The 20,009-nt window shown below is 42.6% G+C and overlaps 1 protein-coding gene across 1 annotated transcript in view; it reads right to left on the bottom strand.

The window, feature by feature from the left end:
- The window catches only part of Adamts19 (ADAM metallopeptidase with thrombospondin type 1 motif 19), a 212,827-nt gene extending 201,320 nt beyond the window's left edge, over nucleotides 1-11,507 (bottom strand). Inside the window, exons 1-2 of the mRNA XM_055622751.1 lie at nucleotides 11,420-11,507; nucleotides 10,226-10,875 (exon numbers count right to left, since the gene is read on the bottom strand). Of these exons, the coding sequence (XP_055478726.1) occupies nucleotides 10,226-10,875; nucleotides 11,420-11,507 (738 nt within the window). The remainder of the gene's footprint in view (nucleotides 1-10,225; nucleotides 10,876-11,419) is intronic.
- Nucleotides 11,508-20,009: the final 8,502 nt, after the last annotated feature.

The following is a 20,009-nucleotide window of genomic DNA, read 5'->3' as shown; positions in this document are numbered from 1 at the left end:
GGCATTGTTTGGTCATTTCCTTGGTCTCTGTCTATCTCTGCACATCTTGTAGACCTCTCCACATCCTCTCTGTAGCCTACCTTTCCACAGGTCTCCAGCTTGTTTCAGTGATGTCCCCTCTTTCAGTTTCCCTTTTCTCTCCAGGCCCTCAAATCTCTCCTCTCCAATCTCCCCAGATCTGACCCCCTTCCCCCGGTTCCCTCCACTTACCCCCTCTACTTCCTCTTCTATAACCTACTCTACTTCCCCATCTGAGTGATATCCAAGGGGCCATTGCTGTTACTTAGCTTCCTTGGGTCCTTGATTAATACTATTTACACATCCATTAAGTATCTTTTTATTTCGGAATTAAGTCCATAAGTCCACTGATGTTGAGAGATATTAATGACCAATGATTGCTAGATCCTGTTATTTTGATGTTGGTGGTGGTAGTATGTTTGTCTGTTTTTCTTCTGTTGGTTTTGCTGCAGTAGCTTTATTTATTTCCTGTGTTGTTCTTGGGTGTAGTTTACTTTCTTTGGTTGGAGTTTTCCTTCTAGTATCTTCTATAGGGCTGGATTGCTGCGTGTATATTGTTTAAATTTGGTTTTATCATGGAATATCTTGTTTTTTTCCATCTATGGTGATTTAAAGTTTTACTGGATATAGTAGGTCTAGGCTGACATCTGTGTTTTTTTAGGGTCTGCATGACATCTGTCCAGGTCTTCCAGCTTTCATTGTCTCTGTTGAGAAGTCTGGTGTGATTCTGATAGGTCTGCCGTTATGTGTTACTTGGGCTTTATCCATTGCAGCTTTTTATATATATATATATATATATATATATTGCTCTGTACATTTATTTAGTGTTTTGGTTATTATGGGGAGGGAGGATTTTCTTTTCTGATCCAATCTATTTAGTGTTCTGTAGGCCTCTTGTAAGTTTATAGGCATCTCTTTCTTTAGGTTGGGGAAATTTTCTTCTATGATTTTGTTGAAAATATTTTTGGGGCCTTGGAACTGGGAATCTTCTGTTTCTTCTATTCCTATTAATTTTAGGTTTTGTCTTGTGTCTGGAATTTTTTTTTTTTTAGGTTTAACATTTTCTTTGACAGATGTATCAATTTCTTCAACTGTATCTTCTACACCTGAGAGTCTTTCTTCCATTTCTTATACTCTGTTGGTGAAGCTTACCTCTATAGTTCCTGCTTTCTTCCCTAAGTTTTCCATCTCCAGGATTTCTTCAGTTTGGACTTTCTTTATTGTTTCTATTTCCATATTTAGGTCTTGAACTATTTTGTTCATTTCGTTTGCCTTTTTGTTTTCCTTTATTTCTTCAGTTCATTTCTTCTTTAAGGGCCTTCATCTGTTTGATTGCATTTTTTTTTGTATTTCTTTAAGAAATTTATGCATTCCCTCTTTCAACGCCTCAATCATCTTCAAAAGCATAGATATAAGGTCATTTTCTTGTGCTGCAGTTGTGTTGTCTGTAGTGGGGTAACTGGGTTGTGGGGGAGCAACATTGCCCTGGCTTTTGTGGATTGTGTTCTTAATCTGACCTTTAGCCATCTGTCTCTGATATCGGGTGATAGTTCCTGGTTCCTTCTTGTTTTCTATTGGGTTTGGGAAGAGCCCTCGGTAGTAGGCTAGATGTTCCTGGAGTACCCTTCCTCAGGACAGTGGGTGTGGTTATGTACTGGCTGCTAGATCTTAGGAAATAGTCTGAAGTCCTCCTCAGGTAGCTGTGTCCCAATTAGACCTAGAGACAGTGGACTGGAATGGAGCTGTGTTGCTTTTATGATCCAGAGGATCAGCAGGTCTCCTCAAGAACCCAGGAACCCTCCACTCATACCAGGGGAACTCCCAGCATCAGCAGTTTCATCATTCATTCACCCCCTCTGCTCCATGGTCTCTGAGTCCAAGCTGCTTAGACACCATGAAGGCTGGTTGCTGCCATTTTGAAGTGAGATCCTGTATGCTCCTGAGTTCTGGCTGAGGTCTGAGGTATGGCCTGGAGGCTGGCACTATTTCCCTGGATCTGCTGAGTTGGGTACCCAGACGCTGGAACTACGTGCCTATGGAACAAAGGAGTGTTCCTCGGGAAGATGGGAAAAGCTGGGTGGGTAGAGACTGGAGCATCCTAGAACTGGGGAAGGAACCCAGGCACTTTCTGTGAGAAGGGCAGGATTAGCCAGTGGGCTAGAGGCTGAAACTGATTGTTCCCAGCACCCCTAGGCTCTCCTCTCCCCTGGGATACATAGATGCTGGCTTTTTGGGGTTCAAAGCCTCTTGCTTACTCTGCAATCACCATGGTCCTGCCACTCAGAAACTGTGCACTTGGAGCCGCCATCTTGGATCCTCTCTTCTCTAATGATTTTTACAGGACTACTGATACCACATTCAGAATACGACTATGTACATAAGACCTGGTATTTATACGCTGTTTGAAATAGTTTATCATTTAAGTCCTATTGAGTTCCCTTGAACTTATCTATACTGCTCTGAGATTCAGCTTAGATAACTTCACAGATACTTTTCAATTTTCTCTTCATCACAATTTAGAAATACTACACAGCAGTGAATCTCAGTCTATATTTAGTTGCATCTTAACTTGGTGGTAGGTTAGGTCCCTGTCAATCTGAAGATATGCTCCATATTCTATTTCTGATAAATTTTATTTCGTAATGATTAAAGAAAAGCTCGAATAAGCCATCTGTTTTAGTACCAGTTATTTTTTGTTGTAATTTAAGATAATTCACTTTTGTTTACCTCATTTTTAAGCTAGTATCTAAAATGCACAGTATGTTTTAGCTGCTTGTGTCTAACTCTGGAGGGGGGCACTGGAAAATAAAAAGACATGCACACCGGCACTAAAATTTCACTGTATTGCCTCTCCAATAATTCACATTTATAGCTCAATGACGTGTGAGTAGGTTTTCTGGAAGGATGTTAGAAGGCATAGACAGAAGGTATCTGCACTTATAATTTGTGGAAAAAGAAAATGATAGAAAAGCAGTGAGCTCAAGATTTTTAAAACAATTTTTTAAAGTTTGCTGGATGTAAAGTGCTCATTAAAGGTCGTGAGTTCTGTGGCTTTTCAGAGCTACTCGATTTCCACTTGCATAAGACAGCCCTAAATACTGCAGTCTATTGCTGTAGCAATGGTTATCCTCCAGAACTTGAAGGTAAGATGCTTTTACTGGACAAGTGAGCATTACACTGTCCAATCCCCAGGGTCTTTCCAACACTACCGTGTAAGCAGGCTATAAAAGTGCCCATGTAGCTTTGAATGGCTGGGCTCCCATTTTCTCACTTTTCTCAGTCCAGGGCCTGGCATCAGACTAAGGATGAGAAGGACACGGTGATGTGCTAACTGGAGCTGCTCACTGAAATCTGCACTAAATCATGGTCTTCATTTGTCTAGGGACACCTGAAAGCCTCTTCTCAGGGATCTCCTCCCCAAACCATAAACCTAAAGGGATTGCCATCCATCCCATCATTTATAAAGATATATGCATTAATTCTCTAATTTAACCAAGTTCCCAACAGGAATGCCATCTTTCCTATTATTTATTTATTCAATTAGAAACATTAAACTATCTGGAGAGTTATAATTACTGTTAAATGAAAACATCCCCTTGTTAATGAGCTCCAATGGAAATGTGTCATTTAGTAACTCTTTACAAGTGTTTTAAGACTTCTATATAGATTTTAAATATATGCTTGTCGGGCTGGAGAGATGGTTCAACATTTTGAATCATAAATTATTCTTGCAGAGGTCCTGAGTTTGATTCCCAGCACCTACAGTTGGCTCACAATTGTCCACATTTCCAGTTCCAGAGATTCAGGCAACCTCTTCCGATCTCCTAGGGCACCAGGCACATATGTGGTGCAGAGATACACATACAAGCAAACACTCATTCACATAAAAATTAAGAATTGATCTCTAATGTGCTCTTTAGGATTCAGTTAGTAAACCTCAAAAAAGTAAATATTAGATAAGCAAATGCAAAATTTCTTCATGAAAATTTGACCCACATGATGGGATTTTTCTCAGGTCTAAGACATAGATCAGTAGCTGAGCAAGGAACTCATTCTGATCAACACATGATCAATGCCTTAGAGCAAAAAGCATTTATTGGACCTTCTGCATTGTATGATGTAAAGATGTGAAGGACCTCTGATGAAGGTTTGGAGAAGTTAGATTGCTGTACAATAGGCTTACTTATAAATTTTTTGCATAAAAAAATGTAGCCAGGATGCTAGGTAGATGTGCTTCCTAAGATGATTGCTACAGATAAAACTGCTGAATAAAATGTAGAGTGGTCACATACAAAATGGAATCTATGAGATCAGGAATGCCAAATGTGTCCATGAGATCATCTAAATCTGTGAAATTTGGTCTAGTCTTATGAACCAAAAGGGACATTTAAGAAGGTGCACCTTGTCTAGTTTCCCAACAATTTTAACAGTTTAATATTTTCATCAAAACATTAAAAATTAAGTACCTTTCTCTAGATGGAAGACTACAAATGATATTTTTACATATTTTCAACATTACCTATTCTCAGAATTATTAGTTTTAATTAAAATTTGTCTCCTAAGACATTAATATTTAAGGAACTCTATAATTTGAAATGAGGAGGAACAAAACTCAAGTAAAAATACATAAAAGATATGAAGAGAAATTCTATAGGATAGCGAAAACAAAAAGAAAGAAATTTTAATAGCAATACTAATAACTTTATAGGCAAAGGTGGGCTTGCATACTCTTGTAGGCCTGTGTGCAAAACAACACGATCAGAAAACGTTACTAATACACACACATGCCTTTAAACACGCAAAACTGGTATCTAGCCAAAGTTGTATATCTGCTTTTCAGTGTTTGTCACTACTCATGACAATAGGAGATTATTGGAATCATTCAAATGTCCATTAAGCCAAACTGAGAGAGATAATGGAAAAGCCTTGAGGTCAAATAAAACATAATCACTCAAAGAGTAAAATCTCACACATGGAAGGTGCAGGTACTATAAAAACCCTAAAGTTACGTGTGTACATGTTTGCGAATCAGTGGCCTCCAGATCATGTACTTACAATCAAATAACATGTTTGATACTTAAAAAGAAACAAGGAGTAATAATGAGAAACCAAGTACAGAGGGAGTTTTCATTTTATCACTTTTTGGAGGTTCTATGTGGTAAATTCTGAATCCATTTTATTTTTGGAAAAAATTTCTTTTGGCCTCGGAGTTTAATGGAAGATGAGCCTCTTATACAAATCAAGATTCAAAATCAGAACTTTAAACTCTGAATAATCCATGTTCTAACATCAAACACTACAAAGTTAATCGTCTCAGCTCAACTGATGTCCATTCCACTGTAGGTGTTCTCTCCTTAGTAAATTTGTTAGATTTTTATCTCTTTTTCTGTGATTTTTTTTAAATATTCTCTCATAGTGTATCAAAGTTTGGGTATCTTTTTTATTGATTCAGCCCAGAGCATGTTGGAAAGGAGAAGCTACAAAAGGCACAGGATATTTACTGGGAGGAAAGGCAACAGGATATTCTAAGCCAGTGGTTCTCAACCTTCCTAATTCGGGGACCCTTCAATTCAGTTCTTCATGTTGTGGTGACCCCAATCCATGAAATGATTTTTGTTGCTACCTCATAACTATAATTTTACTACTTTTATGAATCATACTGTAAATATCTGATATGCAAGGAACGTCTTAGGTAACCCCTGTGAAAGGGTCGTTAGACCCCTCTAAAGGGGTCATGACCCACAGGTTGACAACTGCTATTCTAGGGAGCAGTGGAGCATTCTGTCTTACAGGGAGCATGTTGAGCTCAAGAGGTAAACAACACAGTGGCTTCAGGAAGTTCCTGAAACTGACCATACTCACTAGGCCTCTCCTTCCCTAAGCATGTAAAAACAATACGGATTGCTAAGAGACACTCTCAGATAAGCTGAACTGCCAAAAACATGGCCCAAGCAAGGCTCAGACCAACTGGGCTGCCAGGAAAGATCATTCTCCAACCCAAATGAGCTGCTTATGGGCTGTGCAGTGTGTTCCTGGTTGCCAGCTTCTATGAGCTGGCATCCATGCTGTTGTGGGCTTCACTGCTGTAGCAGTCTTTGAATCATTTCCGTTCCTCTAAGTAACTGCTAACCCATATTCTTGTAAAAAAAATACCAATAAAACTCATTGGTTCTGACAACTGGACTTTGATGATATCCTTCCTATGGCTGTTATCAGTGTCCTCTCTGGGGAGAGCAGGCATTTGCTCAGCACTTCCCAGGAAGACTGTCATGTAGCCCCTTTGTTCTACTTGAGATGCATTCTCTTTCCATCACCCCTGCCCTTACTTCTGCTGTCATGTTCGTTCCTGATATGACTTGTCTAAAGCAGAGGTCCCAAAATATTAACTTGTTCAACATTCATCACAGCGTGGAATTCTCGATTACAGGAAAAGCGCAAGTGAAAAATAAAAGGTATTTACAGAAAGTTCCACATTCTGTATCATATGTTAAACGGAATGACTACCAATATTGAAAGCTCTTGTTTGACTTTAGAAAATGTTTCATGATATAGCCAAGGCTAGTCTTGAATTCACAATTCTCCTGCCTTAGACTCTGACTTCTGGGATAACAGGTAAAACTCTCAATTTAAATAAAGAATTGGCAAGTGATTTAGTCACTTCTGTTTAGCATTCTGAGTATAACTATCGACATGTTTAACTGTAAGCAGAAAATGATAGTGGTCTACGCTTCTTTGACTCTGTGTGTGCATTTGAGTCTTTTAAAGTGTAATGTTACTGAACACGTGGATCATTCATAAAGGGTTTTGTTAGTGTTCATGAAGCCCTGGGTACCACTGAAAAACAGTAACCTGATGTCCACTTCAGGCTAACATAACTGTTGTACTGTTTTGCAGAATTTGTTACTCTTATTTATTTTAGATTTTAAAGACTATGATGTAAAGTGCTAACTTCATTATCTTATTATTATTTATTCCTTGGCATGTGGTCTTTGCTCTTCCTTTGTTTGATTGTTTGTTTTTGCCTACTAAGAACTAGCCATCTCAGAATGCATTGGAAATGAAAACAAGGCAGCCAGTCCCAGCACTTGGAGCCTTGCTTGCATCGTCTTTACCGTACTTCCTGATTGGTCTCGTGATTGGCAGGCTAGGTGAGCACCCCTTGAAAAGCATCACTGCTGCCTTATCTGCTTCTGTTCCTGTATCTATAAGGTGCTTTATGTACAGGAGATATTGAACACATATTTGACCAATTACTGCAAAAGTATTGGGGGCACATCCAATCTAATAAATAGTTAAGCAAAGGTTGCATTCACTTAGTCTAATACCACATATGTAAATGAGTTGCTAAAGACAACTACAATGTGTGCATTTTATAAGGGGAAAATGAAGATTCAAGAAAACTGACTACTTTGATGAGATAGCACTTAGCCCTCTATCCAAATTATTCATCCTGTCATGAGTACTTTCATAATCCAAACTGGATTAGTATCTGGGGGAATAAACACCTAATTTGCCAAGTACTTAATCCTTTACAACACTGGGTAGCTGACAGCTTTGTTCCTTTTATTCTAACTTGTGAATCTTTTAAAATATGTAATAATCAAGAAGGTAATTCAGCTCTATCCTTAAATAGTAGCTAATAGTTATGAGTAGGGGATTAAAAAAGAAACTGATTGCATGGTGATTTGCCCATGTCTAAGCAACTCACAGTACCTCCCATCTTTGCTGATGGGGAAAAAAAAATGCTGTTCCAAGCTAAAGACTGACACATTTGCAGACAATCCACCTTCTGCATCACTGTCTTCCATAGGTGTCACAGGACCAGCAGTAAGGTAGTCTAGGCTCATCGAGTTAGCCAGTCAAGGTGACGCTTAACAGATGACGCTTCGGGAGGTCTGATCTCAATGGACATTTTAAGGTCGTCTGTTTCTAGATACTAAAGTTTCTTCTGTTCATTTCCTTTCCATGCTCTGCCAATGCCTCCCTCAGTCTCCTTCCCTCTAAGTGAAACACTCCTGTCTGTATGATGTGCTGGACAATATCTCCCCATTCTCAGGAACCCAGTTAAACTTCTGGACATTAGAAAGTCAAGCCAGTCCCAACTTCCTTACTGATGTTTTACCTTGGGCAAGAATTTCTAAATTCTGGTGTGACATTTGACGCTTCAAGATGGCATTCCATTGCTTCATGACTCCTTCTGTCATATCCATTTATATATAGCAACTTATCTGTGTGCCTCTGAAGGCAGATTACTCTAGCCCTTAACACAAGATCTAAAATACATTTAATAGATATAAAGTTGACCATTCAGGTTTTCAGTTCAACCATTTGACTGTCTTATTCCTCACATGAGAGGGGTAAAGAACTTGTCACTGGGGAAGAAGCCAATGCTGGCATCAAGATCACAAATTATCCTCTCTCTTTCCTAATCCAGAAGTACACAAGGGAGGGGGCTGGCATGGCAGTTGGAGTAACAAACCTACCCTTTGGCTATTCGCCTACATTTTTACTCAAACTCTGACTGCTATACTGTATCGCTGGCAACGTCAGTTCTCTTCAGTAACAAAGACTTCCCAGTTCAGCGTATATGTGTGTAGCTAGTAGGAAAAGTGAGCAAAACTCCAACATGATAAACAGGGAGGAATGTCAAACTCTTATTCAGTCCATGAAAAACCTACTCATAATTCTAACTTTGCTCCCTTAAGTATGGCGAGAGGGCATAGCTCATTTGGAAAATCTGACCCACAGCCCAAGCCTCACTACAGTGATATGCTTTGTCCCCCTATTGCTCTTACTGCACCGGGAACGTTATTTAATCCCCAGCTGAAAGCCAGCAGACAATGAAACCCCCTCAAAATGTTTACCCTGCTGAGGTGTTCAAGTATCAGTTCCACAGAAAACATTTTCAAAGCTTTTCATGTCATTTTTCCAAGCCACCTTCTCAGTCATGTCTAAAGTGCCCATATTTGAATATTCGCGACTGGTAAAATGTTTCCCTGTCCAACAGTTCACGTCATTCAATCATGCGATCTTTGGTGGTGGAGGTAAAAGTTTCCAGTCTTGTTTGGGTTTTTAATTTTTTTTTTTTAACATTCCATGGCTTTGGGTGGGTTTTGACTGTCATCCATTGCTGTTGGATTTTTCCTCCATGCAACTTAATGCAAGTTGCTTTTTGACTAGCTCTTACATCTGTCAATGGCTCCCTTTGAAGAGTAGTAACAAGGGAGCCACAACTCACAGAAGGATTTTCAATGAGTTTGGCCTTTTACTAATAGCAAAGAGGTTATGGTGGGGAAAATAAGGTAAATACAGTTACTGCCACAAACTGAACATATAAGACCCACCAAAATGGTCAAATTTTGTCATCTATATTTTTATACCCAACCCCACACAAAGTAAAGGCCAACTTATGAATGCCAATGGGGTCAACTCGAAGACAAAGTCAAGGAATGGTCATGGGTAGAGAAAGCGGCTTTGACTTTCTCAACAGGAGTGTTAGGAAACCATTCCCTTCCCAACATGGAGTCTAGGGAAGAAAAAGGACTAATGTCAAATAGCATGTAGAAGGGGACAGGGCGAAGTTAAACCATCGCCCTCTGCTGGTGGGATTCCAGGATTGCCCTGTGGCCAAGAGTGGCCCTGTGGCAGCTTTAGATCAGTCACCTTCGCACTGGACTTGTTTAGAAAGAATGTTGTCAGGTGTAAGGATTCCAAACCCCTGTCAGAATATAATTCCCAGAAAACTGCTCTGACCCTTTTGCAGTAGGCCATTAAAGACCACCACCACGAACAAACCTGTAAAACAACAGATGATGAACTGAGGGTGGGGGCAAATACAGACTGAATCCATTGACTTCAAACTCCTCAAAGACACCACGTGGTGGACGTGTTTTAGAAACTCAGGAGAACAGAAAGACGTTTAAAAAAATAAAAATAAAAAGAAGAAGAAGAAGACGGCAGAGCCCCCAAAGAAAGTTACAGTTCACTCGAAACTTCCTCTTATGCAGCAAGGCCTCGGGGTCACTAGACTGTCCTGGAGGGGTTCCCTTAAAAAACGTTTAGCGTAGACACCTGGGTGATAACGTGTCAAAGTAAGCCCAGAGAAATACTAGAAAGAATGGAGGAGGAGGAGGAGGAGGTGCATGCAAATCAGCCTGAAGTATTAAAAACGGGGTGGAATGGCGAGCTGGGGGAGGAGAGTGCTTACCAGGCCACCTCCACAGGTGCTGAAAGAGGCCAGAGAGCCAGGATGGCGCAGCACCGTCCCGGTGTAAAAGCAGGCGGTGTCTGGCAGCGTGGAAGGGCGAGGGTCAGCCGCCGCCTGGGTGGGATCGGGACCTGGAACTGGCCACTGCTCCACCGCGAAGCGCTGCGCAAGGAAGCGGCCATCTCTCCGGAGCAGCAGGTACAAGTCCCGGGAGAGGGCTGGGATCCGCAGCAGCACCTCCTCGGTGCTGGGTTCCTCTTGCAGGGGCGGGGGCGGGGACGAGGGCCGCTGCGGGGCCGCCGGGGGCTGCCACGAGGCCGGCGCTCCCGAGGACAGGGCGGTCTCCCCGCTGGATCCCCGGGGCAGCTCCTGAGATTCGAGTTCCTCCTCTTCCTCTGCACCTGGCTGCGGGGAAGACCCGAACCAGGACTCAGACCGGCTCCGGGCCGATTCTTCCAGGGTCGCCCGGGCCACCGAGCGCACCTCGCGCGAGCTGCCCGCAGCTTGCGCCCGGCCGCCGCCCCCAGCGCCGCGCCCCGAGCCCGGGTCTGCGCTGCCCCCGCTGCGGCCGCCACCGGCCGGCGATTCACGGCGCCAGAGAGCAGGAAACACGACTTCCCATTCCTCGAGGTCCGGCGCGAGCTGCAGCCCTGAGGATGAAGCAGACAGATAGGCGCGGGGCTTAAAGTTCGGCGGTGCCACTGCCGCAAGCACCCAGGCACAGGGACACCAGGAGCTTCCGTGAAAGCAGGGGAGACCACCCGTCTAGCTCCTGAAACTCCCGCGAGCCCCGAACTTCTTACAGACCTCGGCATTCTCAAAATAAAAGTGTGGTCGCGGTAGTTTATCATACGCTAACTGAAACCGGTGCGAACTCCGGCGTAACCACCAAAGTAACCCCAGGCACGCCTCCCTCCCGGTTTTCCTTCCAGGTGCGGGAAAACACAGCTTTGGAACATTACTTGGTGTGGGGGTGGGGGTGGGGGCCCCTGATCTTTTCCCAGATGCTGAAACGGGACCGGGAGAAGTGCGCTCCGCTTGCAACCCGACCTGCTCGCCTGCCCGGCAAGCTGCTGCCCCGCTAGCCACAAAGCTCGGCTCGCCACGCACGGGGTGCACCGGTCCTGACTTCCCGTGTGTGCGTCCTCCGTTCGCACTGGCCAAGTTGGAGGGGAAAGTCACTCCGGAACGTACCTGAGGTGGTCCCATGCGACAGGAAGCCTAGATGGTAGAGGAGGCAGCAGCAGCAGCAGAGGCGAGACAGGCGCATCTCGCGGCCCATCTCCACGGCGCGCGCCTCCCGCGCGAGCCACAGCGCACGCAGCAGCCTCCCCGGAGCGCCGGCGGCCAGGCGGCGACTGTGCCCGGGCCCTTTGTCTGCCAAGGGGGGGGGGGGGGGGGGGGGGACAAACTGTGCGACTCTGGGAGCCCGGGCGGGGCTGCGCTAGGGAGGAGCGGCCGGCGGCGCCCCGGCTCCCTGCGCTCCGGCTCCCCGGCGAATTAGGTGATGAGTCGACTTTTCTGTGCTGTGGACAGTGCTGGAGTTTCCAGGCCCGGCGGGCCAGAGCCGGAGCCCCGCGGGACAAACCTGCAGTCCTCCGGCAGCCGGGAGGCTCGGGGCGGCGGGCGGAACGGCCTCGGGACGAGCGGAGGAGTGTGCTGTCCCGGCCCAGGCTCGCCGCCAGCACCCGCGCGCGGAGAGAGGCCGGCGCCCGGGTTTGGACGGCTTTGCGGTTGCAGAGATCTGCACCCTCCCCGGGACGCCGCTGCGCGGAGAGAGGGCGGGAGAGCGCGCTCTCCGCAGAGGGGTGTGGGGCGGGGAAGATCAGGCGGGTCAGGCCAGAGTCGGGGACCGAGGGGCGCCCGCCAAGCGTGACGTTGCGGGACAAAGGTCCCAGCGCACCGCACACGTGCTCACAGGCTGGGCGAGGGTAGCCTTAAGAGCCAAATTCCCTCACCTGACTCCCGATTGGCCCTTCCGAAAGACCTCATTTGCATGCCCCACCCACCTTGTGCCCTCACGGGGGGCGGGGGAGGGGTGTGACTTAGGTAAACACAGGTAAGGGTCTTCACTTTCCCATCCCACCCTTCTCTCTGGTTCCTCCTCTGTCCAGTTCTGTCACTATCTGCCCAACACACAAAGCAGAACTCAGTGCAGACTTGAGGGTGGAGCTGCAGCCTGGATATCAAAGTTCTTTGATTGGTCTACTCTGTGTCTCAGAACTTTCCAACCCTGGAAGGAGGTAATAAAATTTCTCAAGGAACATACTCAACAGGTTCCCAGGACAGTGACAACAGACACCACTGAGATTTCTGAGCCCTCCAGCCCACCTTTTCTTAGATCTCCATTCGTCTGAGTTTCTCTCCTCCTCCTCCTCCTCCTCCTCCTCCTCCTTTTCCTCCTTTTTCTCCTCCTCCTCTTCATCCTTTCTCCTCTTCATCCTCCCCTTCCTTTTTCTCCTCCTCCTCCTTCTCCTTTTCTTGGAGTAAAATTAAGATCAATGTGAAAGCTGTATTCTAAAGCTCTCACACCAGGCGAAAAATATCTCGCCTCTTTTGTGTGTGTGTGTGCATAAGTGATTTGCCTGTCTTGGATCTCAAAAATTCCTCTCCCTTTGTTGCAGCCCACATCGCTGACAGTCATAAAGAGACTTTCAATCAGACTCACGGGTGGTTACGCCAACCCACTATTTCAATCCTCTACACAGGCCAGGCGTCAAGAGTTAATGCCAATATGCTTTTCAAAAAGAAGGAAAAAAGGAGAGAGAGAGAGAGAGAGAGAGAGAGAGAGAGAATCTCATCCCTGAGAGTCGCTTCTCACATCCTTTGTCCCTGGTTTCAAAGGTGATAACTTCGCCTTTAATGGAAGCAGAAGATCTTATTTCAAAGGCAATCCACTTGAATTGTTTCAATAAGCTTGGTCCTTGAATGCTTTGGGTAGCACACAGCTTAAAAACAGACAGGAAAAACGTTCTAGGTAAGATGGGTGATTTCACCTTGTAAAATCTCTAAAACTATAGCCGAGGAAGTGAGTTCTCAGAGACTCATCTGGCAACCTGTGGCTTCTTTTCACGAAACTCAGTTCCACAGAATTAAGCTAAGCAGGGCATTAAAGATGGGGAGGTTGATGCTAAGGGACTGCAGAAATTGTGAAGGTTGAAGCTTCTTACTAGAATGCAGGCCTTAAGGCATTTCTCACATTGACTTCAACAACACCAAAGTAGAGTTTCAAGAGAAATGCATATGAAATTATGTAGACTTGTTGAAATACATTTGGGATTTCTTGAAACTAAGTGAACTGTCTTTTTAAGTCAGATTGCTAAAGGTTGAGGGTTGCCCATGTCAGGTTCCCATCCCCACTTCAGTGCTTTCCTACTATTAGAAATCCATAAAAAATCCTTCCTGGAAGTGGTTAATTAATTAGTGCAGAAATATTTACTTGCATTCCAGCCAGCCTTGCTTCCTTCCATTTTAATACTAATGTCACTTATTCTATACATAGCCAAATATTTTTACAAATAGCTTCCACTGAAATATATTCCACACTTATTGCTCCTATCAGAGTATCAAGTTTTCAAAGGTAGCCATGATTTTTTTGTCTATTTACCACAACATCCTGATTAATTTAATGACCTACACTGAATAATGATTCTAGCCTTCACGAAATGTCCAAGATGCTAGTTTATTCCGATTTCAACTTCTTGATCCAGAATTAACACTAGCTCTAGCTGCTGATCTGCCACTACCAACTTGATGTGTTTGGCTGAGAAACAAAACAAACCACGGAGAGAAATGACGTGTGGGAAATGTCTGTACTCCTACTAGAAGAGAGTTTATGAGTATCAGTGAGAGAGGATGTGATTTGTGGAAGTGGATGAAAGAAAGAACTAATCTGATTTAGGACTCAGTGAAGTGTGCCTGGTGAAATAGAGAAGAAAGAGAAGGACTATGGCATGTGTGTGCATCAGTATTCTCAGGGTGGGGGTGGGGACAGCTGGGAAATAAGTTGATAATGACAGGTTGCTACATATATCACCAGAGAGTAGCCAGAATCAACATAACACTACTTTTGTGTTCTCAGAGCAAGGACACGGAGGGAGGAGAAGTAGGTGGCACAGTTTGAGTAAAAGATACGACTGTGCATGTGCAGAAGATAATCTCAGGTTGCATTTTATAACTTCAGTGCTCTCCAGGCAGAGCAGGATTCCCTGCTCCGCAAATCTCTTATTCTCTTCATCATTGGCACTGCACTTCTCACAGCGTAAAGCTCACCTTAAATGCTCCCTACTCCAGAAAAGACAGACTTAAAATCTTGAGGAAATACAAAAAACTCTTTTACTGAATTTCATTAAGGTATTAGCTCACCATAAAACTCACATCTAAACTGAAACTAAACTCACATCTAAACTCACAACTTAAACTGTTTCTGGCTATGGCAGAATAGTATGGACCATATTTTAACTCAGACATTGAGGAATTAGACAACAGACAAGATGGGGCCAGAGAGATAGCTCAACAGGAAAAGGCACCTGCCACCAAGCCTGAGGAGCTAAGATTAGTTCTTTGGATCCACAGGGTAAAAGGACAGAACCAGCTTCTAAAGGTATCTCCTCTGACATGTGTGTGCACAGACACGTAGACATCGGTGCATGTGTGTGTGTATGTACACATACACACACACATTAAAGTTTTAAGAGAAAATAGTAACAACACATAAAACAGTAGTTTTCGGGCACTAAAACACATACAGGCTAGGGCTGTGACCCAAGAGAGAAGAAATAAGCAAGTGAAATAAGCACTATAATTCCCTTCACCCACCACCCAGAAACAAGTATTCAGAACGGGAAGCAATCAACCAAAATCCTGAAGACCAGAACATAAGATAACGTGGCTAGAATTTACAAATTACAGTGCCAGAAAAGAGGGGTCTTCAGAGAGTGCACCACTTATATATTGTTGAAGAGCAAACTTAACAGTTTAAAACGATAAACATTTACAGTTTCGCAGTTTCTGAGGAATCCAGGAGTGTCTGAGCTGGCTCTTTCTGGCTAAGAGTTCTCTAAGATTGTCATCAAACTCTTGGCCAGGACTATAGTTTCAGAACACTTCACAGGACAGAGAACAGTGCTCACAGCTTGCTACATTCACTCCCCCCATAGGGTTGCTGGGCACACGTGTTTGTGGTCAGAGAGAGGCCACACAGTGAAGGAGCCATAGTGTTTGTTTTATAACTTCAAGAAAGGTGAGCCAACAGCTCTACCATAGTCTATGGCTACCAAAGAAACCACTCTGTCCAGCTCACATTCAATGAAAAACACAGCGAAGAATTTCTGAATACGTATTTTAAATCATTGTCATTTTTCTCCCATCTTAAAGTTTGTATTTTCTCTTCTTAAGGAAGTTATACCCATCCATTTCTAACATGCACAAAGGCATCTATTTATATGTGTGCAGTATGTGTGGAGAATGTGTTTATGCGTATGTTCATATGCATGCATGTATGCATGTTTATATGCATTCATTTGGAGACCCAGATGATATTGATTATCATCCTTGATTGCTCCCCATTTCATATATTGATGCCAGGGTTTTGCTGTTCCCAAGGCTCCTCAATGCTGAAGGGTCAAGAATCTGACCAGTTAACTAATTTTCAGGTGCATATGACTGCCCTCCATGAAACACTGAATTCAGCCTCTCCTCTGTGTACACTGCAGAAACTTAAGGAGCTGTTTATTAAACTCCCATAAGCTGAACTAATGACAGAAGCCTCAGCTGTATTTCTGTTCAGAAAGAAGTAAAGCAGAGGCAGGAAAGAACCGCATGGCTGTAATGCATGATTATATTTCATTAAGTACATGTATGACTTTCTCAATACAAAAAAATAAAATTAATCAAAATAATTAATCAAAAATAAAAATAAATCAAAAAGCAGAAAAATGTCACAGAAATACACAAACATACAGCCATGCTTGCACACATATGGACACACAAACATTAATGAAGAGCGAGTAGGATCTGTAATTTGTTTAATACTGCTATGTCACGTCAGTTTCCTATTTTTTATTAAATCATGAGTAATATATAGATATAGATATAGATATAGATATATATCATTGCTCAAATCTGAATGAAGGAGCTAAGGATATGGCTTTGTGGATATAAACATTTGTATGCAAGCATACGGACATGAATTCGTATTCCAGTCAGTTACCACGTTAAAAAGTCAAGGCATGGTTGTATATGCCTGTAACACAAGCACTGTGAATCCTTGAAGCTCACTGGCCAGGCAGCCTAAAAAAAGGTGAGTTTCTTTTTTCTTTTTTTATTTGAAAAGAAAAGAAATGGTTTATTTTTCTTTATATTAATTACAGTTTATTCACTTTGTATCCAAGCTGTAGCCCCTTCCCTCATTCCCTACCAATCCCACCCTCCCTCCCTCTTTTCCTTCAATGCCCCTACAAGGACACTGATAGAGGAAGTCCTCTTCCCCCTCTATCTGACCCTAGCCTATCAGGTCTCATCAGGACTGTTGGCATTGTCTTTCTCTGTGGCCTGACAAGGCTGCTCCAATCAGGGGGAGGTGATCAAAGAGCCAGCCACTGAGTTTATGTCGAAGACAATCCCTGTTCCCCTTACTAGGGTACCCACTTGGAGACTGAGTTGCCAAGGGCTATATCTGTGCAGGGGTTCTGGGTTATATCCATGCATGGTCCTTGGTTGGAGTATCAGTCTCAGAAAAGACCACTGAGCGCAGATTTCTTGGTTTTGTTGCTCTTTGTGGAGCTCCTGTCCCCTCCAGGTCTTTCTATCTCCCCCTTCTTTCATAAGATTCCTTACACTCTGCCCAAGGTTTGGCTATGAGCCTCAGCATCTGCTTTGATACCCTAGTGGGGAGAGTCTTTCAGAGACTCTCCGTGGTAGGCTCCTGTCCTGTTCCCTGTTTTCTCCTTCTTCAGATATCCATCCTATTTACCATTCTGAGTGATGATTGATTATCCTTCCCAGGGTTCTCCTTCTTGCTTGCCTTCTTTGGGTGTACAGATTTAAGTATGTTTATCCTATATTATATGTCTAATATCCACTTATAAGTGAGTATATACCATGTGTGTCTTTCTGTTTCTGGGATACCTCACTCAGGATGATCTTTTCTAGATCACACCATTTACCTGCAAATTTCATGATTTCCTTGTTTTTAATTGCTGAGTAGTATTCCATTGTGTAAATGTACCACAATTTCTGTATCCATTCCTCCTTTGAGGGACATCTGGGTTGTTTCCAGGTTCTGGCTATCACAAATAAAGCTGCTACAAACATGGTTGAGCAAATGTCCTTGTTGTGTGCTTGAGCATCTTTTGGATATATACCTAGGAGTGGTATAGCTGTAACGTGAGGAAGCACTATTCCGAATTGTCTGAGAAAGCACAAGGTTGATTTCCAAAGTGTTGTACATTACATTCGCACCAGCAATGGATTCGCATACCCCGTTCTCCAAATCCTCTCCAGCATGTGTTGTCACTTGAGTTTTTGATCTTAACCATTCTAATGGGTGTAAGGTGAAATCTCAGGGTCATTTTTATTTGCATTTCCCTGATGACTAAGGATGTTCAACATTTTTTTAACTGTGTCTCTGATATTCCTCTATAGAGAATTCTCTGTTTAGCTCTTTACTCCATTTTTTAATTGGATTACTTGTTTTGCTGCTTTTTAATTTCTTGAGTTCTCTATATATTCTGGATATCAGCCCTCTGTCAGATCCTTTCCCAGTCTATAGGCTGTTGTTTTGTTCTGATGACAGTGTCCTTTCCTTTACAGAAGCTTTTCAGTTTCTTGAAATCCCATTTATTGATTGTTAATCTTAGAGCCTGTGCTGTTGGTGTTCTGTTCAGGAAGTTGTCTCCTGTGCCAATGAGGTCAAGGCTCTTCTCCACTTTTTCTTCTAACAGATTTAGTGTGTCTGCTTTTATGTCGAGGTCTTTGATCTACTTGAACTTTAGTGTTGTGGAGAGTGATAAATATGGATCTATTTACATTTTTCTACATGTAGCCTTCCAGTTAGACCAGCACCATTTTTTGAAGATGCTGTCTTTTTTTCCATTGTATCATTTTGGCTTCTTTGTTGAAAATCAAGTATCTATAAGTGTGAGGATTTATTTCTGAATTTTCTATTCAATTCCTTTGATCCACCATTCTGTTTCCATGCCACTACCATGCAGTTTTTACTACTATTGCTCTGTACTACAGCTTGAGATCAGGGATGGAGATACCTCCAGACAATCGGTTGTTGTACAGGATCATTCTGGCAATTCTGGGCTTTTTGATTTTCCATATGAAGATGAGAATTGTTCTTTCAAGGTCTGTAAAAAATTGTGTTGATATATTGTGGGAATTGCATTGAATTTGTAGATTGCTTTTGGCAGGATGGCCATTTTCACTGTTTCCTACCGATCCATGAGCTTGGAAGATCTTTCCATCTTCTCATATCTTCTTCAATTTCTTTCTTCAGAGACTTGAAGTTTTTTTCAAACAGGTTTCTTGCTTGTTTAGAGTCACACCAAGAGACTTTACGTTGTTTGTGGCCATAGTGAAGGGTATAGTTTCCTTAATTTCTTTCTCAGCCCTTTTGTCTTACATATATAAAAGAGCTACTGATTCATTTGAGTTAATTTTGTATCCAGCTACTTTGCTGAAGGTGTTTATCAGCAGAAGGAGTTCTCTGGTTCAATTTTTGGGATCACTCATATACACTATCATATCATCTGCAAATAGTGATACTTTGACTTCTTCCTTTCCGATTTGTATCCCCTTGATCTCCTTTAGTTGTCTTATTGCTCTAGCTAGGACTTCAAGTACTATGTTGAAGAGATACAGACAGAGTGGGCAGCCTTGTCTTGTCCCTGATTTCAGTGGGATTGATTTAAGTTTCTCTCCTTTTAGTTTGATGATGGCTATGGGCTTGCTGTAGATTGTCTTTACTATGTTTAGATAAGTGCCTTGTAACCCTGATCTCTCTAAGACTTTGAAAATGAATAAATGCTGGATTTTGTCAAATGCTTTTTCGGCATGTAAGGAAATTATCGTGTGTTTTTCACCTTCAGTTTGTTTATATGGTTGGTTACATTGATGGATTTCCATATATTGAACCACTCTTGCATTCCTGGGATGAAGCCTACTTGGCCATGGTGGATGATATCTTTTATGTGTTCTTGGATTCGGTTTGCAAGTATTTTATTGAGTATTTTTGCATCAATGTTCATAAGAGAGATAGGTCTGAAGTTCTCTTTTTTGTTGGATCTTTGTGTGTTTAGGTATCAAGGTTACTATGGCTTCATAAAATGAGTTTGTTAATGTTCCTTTTGTTTCTATTATGTGGAATAATTTGAAGAGAATTGGTGTTAGCTCCTCTTTGAAGGTCTGGTAGAATTTTGCACTAAAACCATCTGGCCCTGGACATTTTTTAGAAGGGAGATTTTTGATGACTGCTTCTATTTTCTTGGGAGGATATAAGACTATTCAATCTATTTACCTGATCTTGATTTACTTTGGATAAATGGAATCTATCAAGAAAATTGTCCATTTCATTTAGATTTTCAAATTTTGTGGCATATAGGCTTTTGTAGTAAGAACTAATGATTGTTTGGATTTTCTCAGTGTCTATTATTATGTCCCCCTTTTTGTTTCTGATTTTGCTGATTTGGATAGTGTCCCTCTACCTTTTAGTTAGTTTGGCTAAGGGTTTGTCTATCTTGTTGATTTTCTCAAAGAACCAGCTCTTGGTCTCATTGAT

Source organism: Psammomys obesus, unplaced genomic scaffold (genome assembly GCF_907164565.1).
Source record: "Psammomys obesus unplaced genomic scaffold, mPsaObe1.curated_primary_1811, whole genome shotgun sequence".
NCBI classification, from domain to species: Eukaryota; Metazoa; Chordata; class Mammalia; order Rodentia; family Muridae; genus Psammomys; species Psammomys obesus.
This window is presented reverse-complemented; position numbering and strand designations above follow the sequence as displayed.